General features: G+C 41.5%; 1 protein-coding gene across 1 annotated transcript in view; it reads left to right on the top strand.

The window, feature by feature from the left end:
* Positions 1-15,448, top strand: part of fynb (FYN proto-oncogene, Src family tyrosine kinase b) — an 87,428-nt gene that overhangs the window by 61,337 nt on the left and 10,643 nt on the right. Inside the window, exons 5-9 of the mRNA XM_085373126.1 lie at positions 4,478-4,576; positions 7,647-7,750; positions 8,059-8,208; positions 14,378-14,542; positions 14,877-15,032. Coding sequence (XP_085229252.1) covers positions 4,478-4,576; positions 7,647-7,750; positions 8,059-8,208; positions 14,378-14,542; positions 14,877-15,032 — 674 coding nt within the window. The remainder of the gene's footprint in view (positions 1-4,477; positions 4,577-7,646; positions 7,751-8,058; positions 8,209-14,377; positions 14,543-14,876; positions 15,033-15,448) is intronic.

Genomic DNA, 15,448 nt, shown 5'->3' with positions numbered 1-15,448 from the left:
ATCTTGATTTCCATTGTCCTTGATAAATATAAATAAATCAACATGCTAATATGGGTTGTCAAATTAATCGGGCAGCAGCTTGAAGTAGTTTGTTAGAAATAATGTGGAAATTGCACAAATTTATCTTTTTGGTTTCAGAGAAAATTCTAAGTAAATTCTAACGGTGGAGCAATCTATATAAACCTTAGAGACTAAATTTAGGTCAAAAATGGGAAAGAAGTTCACAAATTCCCCGTGATTCCTTGTAGAAGTGAGTCAGTGCTGCTAATTTTAGTAACATGGATGTTTGTATTGGTGGTCTTACTGATACTATATTATAAACAAGCACAAGCCTCTATTGTTAAAAGGTAATGCAGTTCCCATGTGAGTTTTCTTCTGATTCATTTTCATTTTCAGCCTCTTGTCCATACATGAGTGCCTTATGGCACAACAAGGTTAGCCTTCCTTCTCGCCACACCCACTTAGCCGCTGTCTTGCACATTCCACAACACACCTCGGCCTTTCCAGGGCTCCAGCCAGAGCAGGAAAAAAGTGTCATTAAAGCCCCAACCTCCCTCCTCTTCCTCCTTTCTGTATGTCTTTCTCCCCAGCATGAAACATAGATTGCTATATCTTTACTCCCTTACTTCTCTCCTTTCCACCTCTCTCCATCCACCCACGCCTCAAGTATGGTCAGGGCTCCTTTCAGCTGCCCACACTGACCCCTGGTGGAGAAAGGCAGTAAAATTGCCTAAAGCCTTCGTCTGCTCTAGCCTGTCAGAGCTGGCAGTGACTAACAGATGCCCCCGCCTGCCTGGGCAACAAACTAGTTCTGGGAGAGTCTCAGCTGACAGAAGGCAATGTGTCTCCTTTGTGTTACATGATGGCATCCTAAAGGAAACATCTCTGAATGTTTAGAAGCCACTCCCTTCAGCTCAGGTTTTTTGTAAGCCACCATTGAGCGTGTTATTGTGTAGCTTCATCAGACATAATAAAGAAAAAGAATCCTACACTACACGATTACACTATTAGTAAATTCAACTTGAATTGTTCTGATCCGACCACAGGCTATGAATAAACGTGCTGTGGTGTGAATGGCCGTCTGTACCACTCGTCTCAGTCGACACAGTGCTGTATTTAATTATACTCTCATCAGCAGTCACCACAGGGAAAGAGGATTTGAATCCATTTGGAGACAGGAGGGAGGTTCCTTGTTTACTCTCGTTGTTGTTTTCAGTCTTTTTGTGGTGGTGCAGAGTTGGTTTAAAGGGTTTGTTTCAGGAGACAAAAGAGGCAGCGGGACAGACTGGGGCCCACCCCACCCCGTCTGTTTATGCCTCCCCGGTTCCATGCAAACACACATATCGACATTACACAGAAAAACACATCCTCTTACTGCTGCATACTTTTTACCCTCAGAAGGTTTATTGTTGAGACTTCATGTGTGCCTCTCTCCCTCCCTTCCCAAGGGATCCCCTCTGAACAAAGGGAAGCGTGTCTGTTTCTGCCTGGGATGTCGTCCCCAGGCAATCCTCATCATGGCTTTATTCAGAATAAATGAAGGCTCAGCAACGCCTCTGCGCTCCTCCCCTTTCCTCCACTCCCCTCTCTCTGTCTCTTTCTCTGTCTTATAACCGTCTCTCTCATGCATAGATAAACTCACACACATCTAAAGCCATTCCTTCCCAGTGTGTAAGGGACATGATAGTAATAAGTGCAGAGTGGTACAGCATGTCAGTGAGGCACGGTTTTAGCACAGAGATGGAGAGACGAAGGGTACATTGTTAGATACTACAGCAGCGGTCTCCAACCTTTTTTGCGCCACGGACCGGTTTATGCCCGACAATATTTTCACGGACCGGCCTTTAAGGTGTCGCGGATAAAACTAGTACTGGTACGGAAAAAAGAAGATTTATTCATAACACACGTGAAAAGACCCAGGAAAACCGAGTTAATGATAAAAACGATAACAAAATAACGCTGAAAACCGATAAAAACCCTGAAAACCATACATTTCACACCTGAGCCTCAACTCTCGCGGCCCGGTACCAAACGACTCATGGACCGGTACCGGTCCGAGGCCGGGGGGTTGGGGACCGCTGTACATTTTTACTTTTGTTGGCAAATCCAATCTGAAACTCTAAACTACTGGTGTGATTCCACCTCTCAGTGTTTTGTGATCTCCATACTTTGTCTTTATATTTTTAATATGGGTCAAAATTATTGATTTAGCTACTTATGAAACTATAGTGCAGGACGTTATTAATGTCAAATTCCTTTTTGACATTATAGTCTTCATATCAAGACGTCTGTTTTAGAACTTTAATTATTATTTGATTACAATTGATTGCTTATTATTAATTAAGAACTTGGAGGCCAGCAGTAGTTTTTCAACAAACATTTCAGAGGACTGGGGGATATAGTGCTTGTCCTTGGAGATTATTTCTAGTAGAACTAGAGCTGGGCGATAGAACGATAACGATATCTATCGCGATATAACTTTTACTCGATAGAGAAATTAAGCTATCGCGATAGACCTCGCCGCTCTTGTCCTCTTAAAAAATAAAAAATAAAAAAAAATTTAAAAAAAAGGTCGGCCGATCCAAATTAAGTAGCGCAGAGCCGAACCAATCACAGCCGCAGCTTCACGTCGCGTGACTTGTTACGTACAGCACAAGTGCCAAGCCGCACGTGTGTTTGTTTGGGAAGCAGCCAGCGGGTAATGGAGGAAATGAGTGTACCGACTAGAAAAATCAACCGAGCGTGACCGAAGAGAAAACAGATGATGGTTCCAATGCCGGAGAGATTGTCGAACGGAAGAGCCATAGAAGTTCCGTAGTGTGAAGGTATTTCGGCTATTTCAAGTCTGACAAAAAACAGAGTAGCGTGCACTGTAAATTGTGCCGAAAGCAAGTCTGGAAATACAATAAACTGGTGCATGCGTCACACTGTGCGCCACGTTATTGTTTCGGTGAAATGAATTTCTACAATACTGTTACTGTTAATTGTACTCTCTGCAGTGTTTAAATGCTTACATATACACACAGTTACTGTCCCTCCACACATACGACTCGGTTCTGCTTCTATGCCCCAGCTTTGTTTACTTTTTCCCACCGAGGCTTCTAGACTTCTGATTGGCCAACATTTCTGCACGGTTAGGAATCTAGCGCCACCTGCTGCTTTGGCATGTTCATAGCAGCGTTTTCCTTCATTTCTGCCTTTATGTGTGAACGGGATTATTTTTTAAAACGAAAACGGAAAATCTCCGTTTTCAAAAATACCCGTGTACGTGTGGACGTAGCCTCAGTCTCTGACTGGAAGCGCTAATTCGTCATTCGGCTTTTGTCAGACTAAAGTAACTGTTAAAACTGTTTGAAAAGCTAAGCTATACAACAAGGAGAGATTGAGAATTTCCTTTTAGTTCTCAGTTTATTTGATATTGACAAAAGTTAGTCAGTTTTGTCTGTTCTTCTGTAAAACAAACTAAGATTTATTTTTAGAATTAATATTTTGTTTCTAAGTGGAATTGACAATTTAGTCTGTTTCGTTTGTTCTATTTTGAAACTTAAACGCTTTAGCGGCTGTCTTTTGTGTAGTTTGCAATATTTGCTTTTATTTATCTGAAAAAGTCTCATGTTCCTTAAGTACATCTACCCTGTTGAACTTATTATGGGAAATAAATATTTAAAAACAAGCTGCTGATTATTTCACATTTTACTTGTGAGCAACGGCACATTTAAATCTTACAAATATAGTTATTTGGCTTATATCGTGATAGATATCGTTATCGCCTGAAATGAAAAAAACATATCGTGATATGAAAAAATCTCATATCGCCCAGCTCTGAGTAGAACATTATAGAACACTTCATTTTTTGAGCCAAGCCAAGCTCAAGTTTTCAGATTTTTTAGGTCTAAATAAACAGAACTGACCAATCAGATGACTGCATTTGGCAACGAGTGTACTTGTAGCTCAAAATGCAGCCTGGTTGAATTATTATAATATATTATAATTATTAGTATAGTACTATTTCACCTCAGCCTCTGTGAATTTTTTTCCAGATGTGGTGCTTTAACTCGAACTCCTGGTTTAAACCATGAAAGTCTCCTTGCTGCTGCCTTCTCATGAGGATTGGATGAACCCAGAATCTCAGTTTCTTCCTCGTCTCGTTAGGAAACATCAGGACCAGCTTCAGCTTTTTATAACGTGTTTTCTGATGATGAGGAAATAATAATATACACCTTCAAAAAAATACATCTTTATTATATCGTCATTATGTTCTTACTTCAGCGGCTAAAATATGCTCTCCTGAACTCATTGAGCTGTTCTTTGATAACGTGCATTTCTTTTAGCTGTTTCTTAATTTTAAACTTATATAGGGATTATAGAGTTCTATATATGTTGCACAAGTGAGTGGACCAGAGCATGTCAGCTCATATAAAATGAAGTTGTATAAATGTTCTCCTTTCCTCACCCTATTCCTCTTTTTGTCTTTCAGTGAAGGGGACTGGTGGGATGCTCGCTCCCTCACTACCGGTGGCAGCGGCTACATTCCCAGTAATTATGTGGCTCCAGTGGACTCTATCCAGGCTGAAGAGTAAGTAGCATATGTGTGTGAGCGTGCACTTGTTCATACCCGCTGACTTTCATAGAGAATGTGCTCTGAAGTACTTTGAGATTAGTGGATGTGAAGCTTCAGACTGACAGCCGCACGTTAACCTTCTGAGAAAGGAAGTTCAGGAGAGAGGAACAGTTTATACTTTATACTCAAGGCAAGCTTTTCTACTGGCCTTATAAAATGGCATTTATGTGACACTATAAAGAGTATTATGTTTGATTCAGACATCAAACGGCTGGATTATTGTAATCTTCCACACAGATGTTTTTCTGAATCAAGATTCAGTCAATTCACTGTGAAGAATTATATTATTCTTGTGCATTTAGCTTTGTAGAGAAGCATTTTCATACAGTGGTAAGCTAACGAGCTCACATAGGACAAGAGAATGAAGCACCAGTGGCAGACCTGCCAGTTCTGGTGTTCTCTGGCGAATGCCATTCAAACTATATGGTGTTGGTCTGTCAGCACAGGGCCTGATAAAGGGCACTAATGTCAATCTTATAGCATCTGATTCTGACATGTTGTTGGGAAACATGCACAAGTAGATCACTGGAGGTCATTTTGGAGGGCTCTGGTAATGATGCCCTGCTCACACAAAGAAGTACATACTGGTCCAGCTTCAGGGTTAATGCATGTATATATCCCTGCCCAGCTCTTCTCATGTCTCTTGCTACTCCTGAACACTTGTGAGACTGTATTAGGAGATGCAGAAAACCCTATGTGCCTTTCTAAAAGAGCCAGACTACTTCTTCAACTTGAATGGACTACAGGTACTGTTTCATGCTACCAGTAGTGACAAGGATCCTATTGAAAACAAAAAACGAAAGAAAATTGAGTCAGGGGGACAAGGAGAGAACGACGATCTCTTGTTGGAGGTTGTCTTTGTCACGTCTGCCGGGGCAGTTGGCATGGAAGGAATGAGGCTGAGGACCCAAGTGGAGGCAAACTGAGACGAAGGTGGATGATAACAAAAGCCTTTATTGATGGTTGAACAAAAGTACAAACAGGTGGCACAGAGAAAACTAACCAAAACTAAGCATTAAGATAACGCAAACCTGAAACTAGAAAACTTGGAAACACGAGGACAGAGGTAATCCAAAGGAACCACAGAGGATGATAACATGCAGGAGGAAACGCAGACGATCAAACTGAACAAAGGAAAGCACACACTATATACACACCAGGTAACGAGGCAGGAATGCATAACAGGAGGAACACACGGCTGGGATTAATCTGACATAACGAGACACAGGAAGTAAATCAGACTACACTGACAAAGGACCAGGACCATCAAAGTAAAACAGGAAACACACAGGCTGAACTCAAGACATGTAAGCTTAACACAATGAACCTGAAACGTGGGACAGGAAGGCACAGACTAGACACAACACGGAACACAGGGAAGGCACATAACAAAACCTGAAATCAGCAAATACTAAAAAACTAGGGAGCTAGAAATACTGAGACAAAAACTAGGAGACTAGCAGGGACAAATCATGAACTCAGAAACTATATAATAATTCAAAAATACAAAACCACTGAGTCACCGACCCAGGACCGTGACAGTCTTGTTGATGATTTTATACTGTACCTGTTGTTATTTTCATTTACACCAAAGCATTTAGAATCCACTCACAATAGTTTATGCATCCTTGCTGGACAGATTGATATCCCTAAAGTTTAACTGACTAACTTATACTGTGATGATCAGGTGTTCCCTTAAGATTTTTGAGCAGTGTATTTTTTTCTATAAAAAATGTAGTTAAATGTAGCTAACAAAGCAGTAATTGATGCTCTTGTTGATGGAGCTTAGGGTTGTAGTACATCCATCAGTTGAAAGGGCACTCAGAAATCTGTGAGGGGAGCAGAGACAGCTGCTGGGTAGTGTTGAGCACGAATCGTTTTCCAAATTATTGCTCTCACGTTGCCATTAGGGGTGGGGGAAAAAATCAATACTGTGTAGTATCGTGATATTTTGTTTGCTAATAATGTATCGATACAGGGACAGCAGAAATCGATATTTTGTTACAAAAAAAGTTTTTGTGGACTGGAACTGTGACTTCAGAGCATGTTGAGCAGCTCCTTTTTCTGAGCAAGAATCCTGACATTCCTTCACTGTCCAAATGTGTTTAACTTGTTTTTTGGCAGCAATAAACATGACAGTTTACTTATTTTAATTTAAGACATGTTTTATTTTAATTAAGTTTAAAACTTTTTTATTTAATGTAAAATTATATTTTGTTTTAATTTACTTTCAAATTCTTCAGTTGCTGAATGGGCTGCATAGTTTTCATAAATTGCATAGTTCAGAATAGCTATAATTGTACCAGATGGTTGCATTCAGTTAAGTTGGACTAGACTGTAATACAAACCGTTCAGTTTGTCAACAATAAAACTGATTGAAATGAGAGAAAGACTGAGTGCGAGACTTTGATATTAGATAAAATGAATATTGATAAAGTTTACCTTTATGTACAGAATCTGAATATCGCAAAATATTTTTTAAAATTGCAATAATATCGTATCGTGCGTTAAGTATTGTGATAAGATCGTATCGTGGGATGTATCGTGATTCCCACCTCTAGTTGCCATGTTGTGATACTCGAAACAAATATGTAATGTAGGAATGTAGATTGTCAATGTTACTCTCCATCCATAATATCAGTGTTGACCGTCTCATCATCACTTGATTTCATCATGTGTTACATAATGTTAAAAGGTCAGCTGGCAGCAGGGCTCTCAGTGATGACATCGCAAACCCCGTGTTCCAGTGCTATCATACACATTTTGGCCTCATTCATTTGTCCAACAGTGTTGGACAAATGTTGGACAAATGAATGGCCTCTTGAGAATTACGCTTATCTTAACAGTCTTTTAGCATCATCAGACTAAAAAGCTCCACGATACTGTCCGGGATTTTCTGATTCCTTGTCAGAACCATTTTTGGCAATACCCCTGGAAATAGTAGTACTATGATGTGACCTTATGCATGACTTGAACACAGTGACTGCAGTGTGTCTGTGTTTGACTTCTTTTCCTATATTTGCAGCTGGTACTTTGGTAAACTGGGCCGTAAGGATGCAGAGAGGCAGCTACTGTCTACTGGCAACCCTCGAGGCACCTATCTCATCCGAGAAAGTGAAACCACAAAGGGTAAAAAAAACCACAAAACAGACACACTGACACACATCGACCTGTAAGTGTGTGTGTTTATGCCATGACAGATTTACTACTTAGGAGTAAGAAGTGTTCACAGCTGCCTGATGGTGTAATCACAAGTAGAACGCATGGAGTATTTTCTAAGCTCTCATATTTCTCATAAGACTTTTGTAGTAAAAGTGTAGTGTGATAGCCTCTGCTTTTTGAATAGCAGCAGAACTGGATGGGTAGAAGTGAGTACTGAAGTGTTGAATGGGAACTTGGTGTTCAGTGATTCGAACCTCCTGGTCTGTCTTCCTCAGGTGCCTTTTCCTTATCCATACGGGACTGGGATGATCTCAAGGGCGACCACGTCAAGCATTATAAGATCCGCAAGCTAGACAGCGGCGGCTACTACATCACTACCAGGGCTCAGTTTGAAACACTGCAGCAGCTGGTTCAGCACTATTCAGGTAAAATACAAAGATTCTATAATTTGTCATGTTGTGTAAACTTGTAACTATTTTTGTTTGTTGTGTATTTAAGGTCGACTTAAAAAAAGGTAGCTTTGCAGTTTGTTCTTGTAAATGTGCGACTGTTCAGTTTGAATGATTTTAGATTGTAATTGCTTCTTCCACATGAGCCACAACAGTGTTCAGTGCCGTTTTGGTTGAATGTCATTAAAGCTGATGGAGAGGTGGAGAATGGCTAAAGGAAGAGTCTGTGCAGGTGTAGAGCTCTTTGTTTCAGAAAACGCTGAATATGAGCCATTGTCATTAGTTATTCAAGTAAATTTGAAGAATTTCAAAATATTCTCATTCTGGTCTGTTTGGATTTTCTCCTCTTTGTTAGGACAAAATATACTATGAGATAATACAATATGGTTTTATATGTTTGTAGAGGTATAGGGCTACGTTTGTGTGTTAATCCTTATATATTTATATATTTAAAGTATATATACTTATATATTTAGTATTTAAAAGTAGAATGGGAGGCAGAGCGTTTAGTTTTCCGGCCCCTCTTCTGTGGAACCAGCTTAATTCAGGAGATAGACACTATCTGTCTCCCGCTTCAAAGTTTCCTTTTTGCTAAAGCATATAGTTAGGGCTGGATCAGGTGACCCTGAATCCTCCCTTAATTATGCTGCAGTAGATGTAGGCTGCTGGATGATTCCCATGATCTTCAGTCACCTTTCTGACTCACTATGTGTTAAATAATGTTCATAATATTCTAATATTATCTAATATATCTAATAATCTAAACTCTATGCTTACAGTACAATGCTTCCACTAAAGCTATTAGTTTTCCCTTTTTTCATATAGATATATATATGTTGTTAAAAGCTTATGTTTAAGATGGACAACCAGTCAGTCAGTCTAAATGGAGAGGGAACAGAGCTAAAACAGCCTCACTAATGCAGAGTGTAAGATAATAAGAATCAATTTGAACCTAGAAAAAAACAAATAAAATAGGTTGATCTTAACAAAAATCGTCCAGTTTTAAATGTGTTTATCCTTTTTACATGCTCCACTTCTCCACCAGGTCTTAGGAAATTCAGCTTGGTACTTTCTGCTTCAGTCCAGGTAGACAGGAATGATCACATAAATTTAAGTTCAGATAATAATCTGGTAATATTTAATGCTGTACTGGGAAATGCTGAATGTATGATGCAGATGTCAAGAAAGTGCATCGCTGGCCTGAAAACAAGCAGATCAAACGGGAGAAATGCCTTTTCTTTTTTTAAAAGCCTTCCAGACAGACGTTGCCGTAGACAGATTTGTCGGTGGATGCAGAGCACTGACACTGCGATCCCATTTTCACAAGCCCAAATAGGAAAGTGTGGTGTCCATTTCCGTGAATTGATCAAACATGCATTAAGCAAACACTGTTACGCTGTTATTGCATTTTCACATACAGGAATAGAAGATGACTCGTACTGTGAGACACAAAGACATGGCCTGTGTTGGAATACCTGCTAGTTTGTGTCTCACGTGCAACTGGATTCACATTAATTTTTAATGCAGCAAACAAGAGGCCACAGAGAGAGCACTCTGACACCCTGAAGAGCCACTGTGAGCCCATCCTGCTGTTCATATTGAGCTTATTGGAAACGGACACCCCACTGGTGCACTGACACATATATGTTTTACTTATTACTTGTTAACACGGATTCTGTTTTTCAGCATTTTCTCACTGTCTCGCTTCTACTTGTGCTTCTTTGAAAGCGTGCTCATTTGTTGTGTTTGATCTCTCTCATTCTGCGTCCCTTTGACTAAGAACGGTGCTTTTCCAGTCACGCTCCAGTTGTCATTGACATATTGATCTCTTGAAGTCCTAAAATCAGTGCCATGGATTTTCTGTATGCGTTAGCGTCATGGCACATTAATCAGAATCAGAATCAGAATCAGAATACTTTATTGATCCCTGGGGGAAATTATTTTTTGTTACAGTGCTCCATTTTAAACCAACATTAAGACAAGACAGACAATACGCTAACTAAGAATAGTACAATATATACATATATATACATACATACATACATACATACATACATACATACATACATACATACATACATACATACATACATACATACATACATACATACATACATAAGTCACTTATAAATAAATAGTTGGAAAAGAAACATGTGTAGTTGTAGCAGCAAACAGTGTGTTAAGTGGATGCGTTGTACAGGGAGATGGCCACAGGCAGGAATGATTTCCTGTGTCGTTCAGTGGTGCTTTTCGGTAATCTCAGTCTCTCACTGAACGAGCTCCTGTGGCTGACCAACATGTCATGGAGTGGGTGGGAGGTGTTATCCAACATTGTCTTTATCTTGGACAGCATCCGCCTCTCCGACACCACCTTGAGGGAGTCCAGCTCCATCCCCACAACATTGCTGGCCTTACGGATCAGTTTATTAAGTCTGTTGGCATCTGCGACCCTCAGCCTGCTCCCCCAGCATGCAACAGCATAGAGGATCGCACTGGCCACAACAGACTCATAGAAAATCCTCAGCATTTTCTGGCAGATGTTGAAGGACCTCAGTCGCCTCAAAAAATAGAGACGACTCTGGCCCTTCCTGTAAAGTGCTGTGGTGTTTTTAGCCCAGTCCAGTCTATTGTCAATGTGTACTCCAAGGTATTTATAGTCCTCCACAATGTCAACACTGACCCCCTGGATTGAAACAGGGGTCAAGTGTTTCCTGGTCTTCCTGAAGTCCACGATCAGTTCCTTGGTCTTTGCCACGTTGAGCTGCAGATGATTCTGCTCACACCACGTGACAAAGGAGTCGACCACAGCCCGGTACTCTGTCTCATCATCCCTGCTGATGCATCCAACCACCGCAGAGTCATCAGAAAACTTCTGAAGATGGCAGGTCTCTGTGCAGTGGCTGAAGTCTGTGGTGTAGAGGGTGAAGAGGAAGGGGGAGAGGACAGTCCCCTGTGGTGCCCCTGTGTTGCTAATCACCTTGTCAGACACACACTGTGGGAGACGTACATATTGTGGTCTTCCTGTCAGGTAATCAACAATCCAGGACACCAGAGAAGCATCCACCTGCATCGCTGCTAACTTATCACCCAGGAGGGTCGGCCTGATGGTGTTGAAAGCACTGGAAAAGTCAAAAAACATGACCCTCACAGTGCTCGCCAGCTGGTCCAGATGGGTGTAGACACGATTGAGCAGGTAGATGATGGCGTCCTCTGTTCCGAGACGAGGCTGATAAGCGAACTGAAGGGGATCCAGATGTGGTCTTACTATGGGTCGCAGCTGGTCCAGGATGAGCTTTTCCAGGGTCTTCATGATGTGGGAGGTCAGTGCCACGGGCCTGTAATCCTGGGGGCCACTGGGACGAGGCGTCTTTGGTACAGGGACGAGGCATGATGTCTTCCACATCACCGGGACCCTCTGCAGACTCAGACTCAGCATAAACAGTTTATGAAAGACTCCACACAGCTGGGGGGCACAGGTCTTGAGGACAAGGGGACTCACTCCGTCTGGTCCAGCAGACTTGCCTGAGTGAAGTCTCCTTATTTGCATCTCAACCTGGTATTGAGTGAAGGTGATGGGTGGGGGAGGGGTGTCAGGAATCTCACAGGAGGCAACATGTGAAGAGAGGCTGTCCGTCCTGCACTTTATCGCCACTCTAAATGGCATATGGAGCACACCTTTGCAAATAACCTTGACTCTTTGCAGGGCTTATGCTTTTATTGCTTTCTGCTTTGCGCTATTTTCTATTTTACATGTTGCTGAAGAGCCGAGGAGCATATCGGGCATCGTAGAGCGTTGTTCTGTTCTTCGCATCACCTGCAGGGGTCAGAAAGCAATAACTCTTGGCTGCTAATCTGGCCAAATTCACTAACAGGCTGAGAATCAAACCTAGCTTTACTCTGTTCAAACGACATTTCTGCTAGTCACGAGAGAGAAAATTAAAAGCTGCACGTGATGAAATAAAATAGTCAGTTTCAAGGAGTACTGAGTTTTGTTTGTTGTTTTGTTTTTAATTTTTATCGTTTTGCATTTTTTAGTTGTAGAAATCCGATTCCTTAAGTGTGTTTTTACAAATAAATGGCTGCAGTTCATGATGATGCTTTTGCTTTTTGCATTCCACTGATGTCAAGATCACTCTCTGGTCTTTACCTTATAAGGTCAAATGCCTTCTTGTGAATTGGTACCATTTAAATAACATTTTATTAAAATGCATTGATAGAATCAGTGGCTTCAGGGGAACAAATTACAGTAGGAGTGTTGTTACCTGCTCTCACTCATTCACATTCTGGTTGCGTAATAATGTCTTTAAAGGCAACTGACCCAAGAGAAGACCAGGAAACAATCCTCTGAAATGATTTATTGCGATTATAAAACGGTTAACAAGCTAGCCCTGTCTACTTTTATATTCTGTTTATTTATTTTTTTCGTGATAAATTGATGTGATAAGGCACTGAATGGATTTGTGTATGATCCTACCATCATTCTACCAAAACCAGGTGTTGGGAATTGCTCAGGTTTGTAATTGATTAGAGAGCAGAACATAAACTTTAATAACTGTCAGCAATAACACATTTATGAGCAGGCAAAATGGAGTTCAGCAGCATCACAAAGACTAACTTGGTCTTCAAAATAAAATGAGCTTTCCACACTTTAAGCCGCCACCTCTTTCTGTGAAACACCCTCTGCTTCTGTGTTTTCTCCGTGGAGACGGTGCACATATTGACAGCTTTTATGACAGCCAGTGGAGAATACACAGAGCCGTATTGATGTTTGAGCGGAGCAGCTGTGGCAGCAGGCAGGTGGCCCAGATGGGCTTTGATGGCCGTGTTCCAGGTTTAACACTCCTGTGGGTGAGACGCGGGCCTTTATCTCATCTTTACTGCCCTGTGCAAACACCCTGGGGTCTTACCAGTGACCGTGAGGATAAAAACCAAGGGTCACTTTATCATTGCTGTCAAGGCAATATCTAAATATCAGCGTGAGGATGCCTGCGGAAACTCTGACCTAATCCACTGGCTTAATCAGTCGGGGGCAAACATGAGACTTCCTTCAGAGTATAAGAAAGAATGATTTGAACGAGCACATAGATGTCGTGGTGTTATCAGCTAAAGTGACAGCAAACAGGCCTAATCTAAATGGAAAGGGCACTCATCGTCCTAAACAAGTATGGTCGATAATGCTTTTCATAGTACACAAAGTACCTATGATTTAACGTTACATAACTATAAATATATACATTTTACCGTGCAGCTATCTCTTTACGTAAATGGCCATTGTTATCGTAAACCGTGTGCACGTCGCCATGCCCTTAGCCACAGGAAGCCTTTAGAGTCTTTAGTTCTGCTTGTTGCTATTGAGTGTTGAAGACTTTTACTGTTATACTGTGATACTCTACCAACCCAGGCCAGAAATAACCATTAAAGTCATTTAAATTTCAGCTGTAACTGCAGAGCTAGGTACTGTTTTATTTTAGCTTTCCAGCAACAGATGATGCTTGTGAACTTATAGCACACTCAGAGGTAGACTGCCAACAATTTGAAATGACAACCGACCCCCAGTTTGGCTGTTTGGCTACATGTCAGAGCTGGCGTTTGTATCTCTGGCTGCTGTTTTAACCCCTTCACCACCCAACACCCAACAGTCTATACATCATTACTCGCTTGTTTTACAGATTGTTGGGAGTTCAGAGGGTAGACTTCCAACTCTAACTATGCTCTGAAATCATATTATAGAAAATGAGAACATTTTAATAGATTTCTATTCGTTTTGGCTATTAGGAAGAATATACTTAACAAGTTATTACATAAAAAGCCAGTTGTGAAAAGTTCATCCGCCAGTGCTACATCACAACGCTCTAATTTTATAAGTATGAGACGCGTGTGACTTGTAAGCAAACTGATTAATCTGATGATCAAGATGGATGAAAGAGGCCACATCCTGAATCTTTTCACCTGTAATCAGCTCATGTGCCCACCAGAAAGTGAAAACAGAGGCGCTGGTTCTCAGCTTTGATGTTTACTATGCTTCCAGTTGTTGTGCCACTCTGAAGCTTGTCTTTGTCTCCTGCAGGGTGCTGCGCTAACCCTCTGTACATCTCCCTCTCTCTGTCTCTGCTCTTTTTTGCGCGTTGCCGTGTGCTGTGTGCAGATCGAGCCGCGGGGCTCTGCTGTCGCTTGGTGGTTCCCTGCCACAAAGGCATGCCCCGCCTCGCTGACCTGTCCGTCAAAACCAAAGACGTGTGGGAGATCCCACGGGAGTCGCTGCAGCTGATCAAGCGTCTCGGGAATGGGCAGTTTGGGGAGGTTTGGATGGGTACGGATCGAGTCGCCTCCTAGTAAGGGGGCCACTCGGAAGGAGCCACACAGAGCTGACGGAGACACCAGACACAGTCCAAAACACAGGCCAATAATCTGATGGGTTCGATCAAATGAGAACATGGGGCAAAAATGTTGGTAATTCTTAGATTGAGGGTGTTGCCAGTCAAATTGTCCTTGTTTTCCAAACTTTTCTGCCAAAATAATCTGGAAAAATCATCCAGTGTGTCAGGAAACTCTCACAGCCTAAAGATGGCCTCCTTCCATGTGTACCTCACTGCATGTTCCTTTCCCCTAACCCTGTTTGCCTTACCTCCCCCCCTCCCCTGTAGAGAGTGCGGATGGTTTGTGCTTTAATTTAACGGGCGTGTGTGTGAACTACATCCCTGACACTGTGGGCTTGAGTCATGATGCCTGGGAGATCAGCAGAGACGCACTTGAGTTGGAAGTAAAGCTGGGAACAGGATGTTTTGCCGATGTGTTTTATGGTAAGAAAATTCAAAACCAAACTTTGAAATTTTCACTCTGGCCCATCCCACAAGTACACGTGGAGTCTCCTTTATGCTCATCTATGTATTCATAATTGTGCCAAGAAGCTATTTTGCCATTTCACATGCAAGCTGGAGCTTTCTTATCCCTCTCCAGCACTCCCACAGGATTTTTGTTTTAGTTTCTTAAGACATAAACTATAAAGTCTCTTTGAAAATCAGCTGATACCTATAAGAATAGTTTTCCACCCCACAGTGTATGTTTGCATTCTTATAATATTCCAGTTGAACACTGAGGTGGCCCTGAAAGGTGAAATGCATTGCAGCTTAAGAAAACACCAGCAAACAGAAAATACTCAGCAAAAGTACACACAAACACACACAACAATACTTTTTGTGTGCTTTTGCAGTATTTC

This window comes from Diplotaxodon limnothrissa, linkage group LG15, assembly GCF_057381915.1.
Source record: "Diplotaxodon limnothrissa isolate DT_005_m linkage group LG15, D_limnothrissa_male_GT1.1, whole genome shotgun sequence".
In the NCBI taxonomy this organism is placed as follows: Eukaryota; Metazoa; Chordata; class Actinopteri; order Cichliformes; family Cichlidae; genus Diplotaxodon; species Diplotaxodon limnothrissa.
The sequence above is the reverse complement of the archived record's forward strand: the minus strand, read 5'-3'. Positions and strand labels throughout refer to the sequence as shown.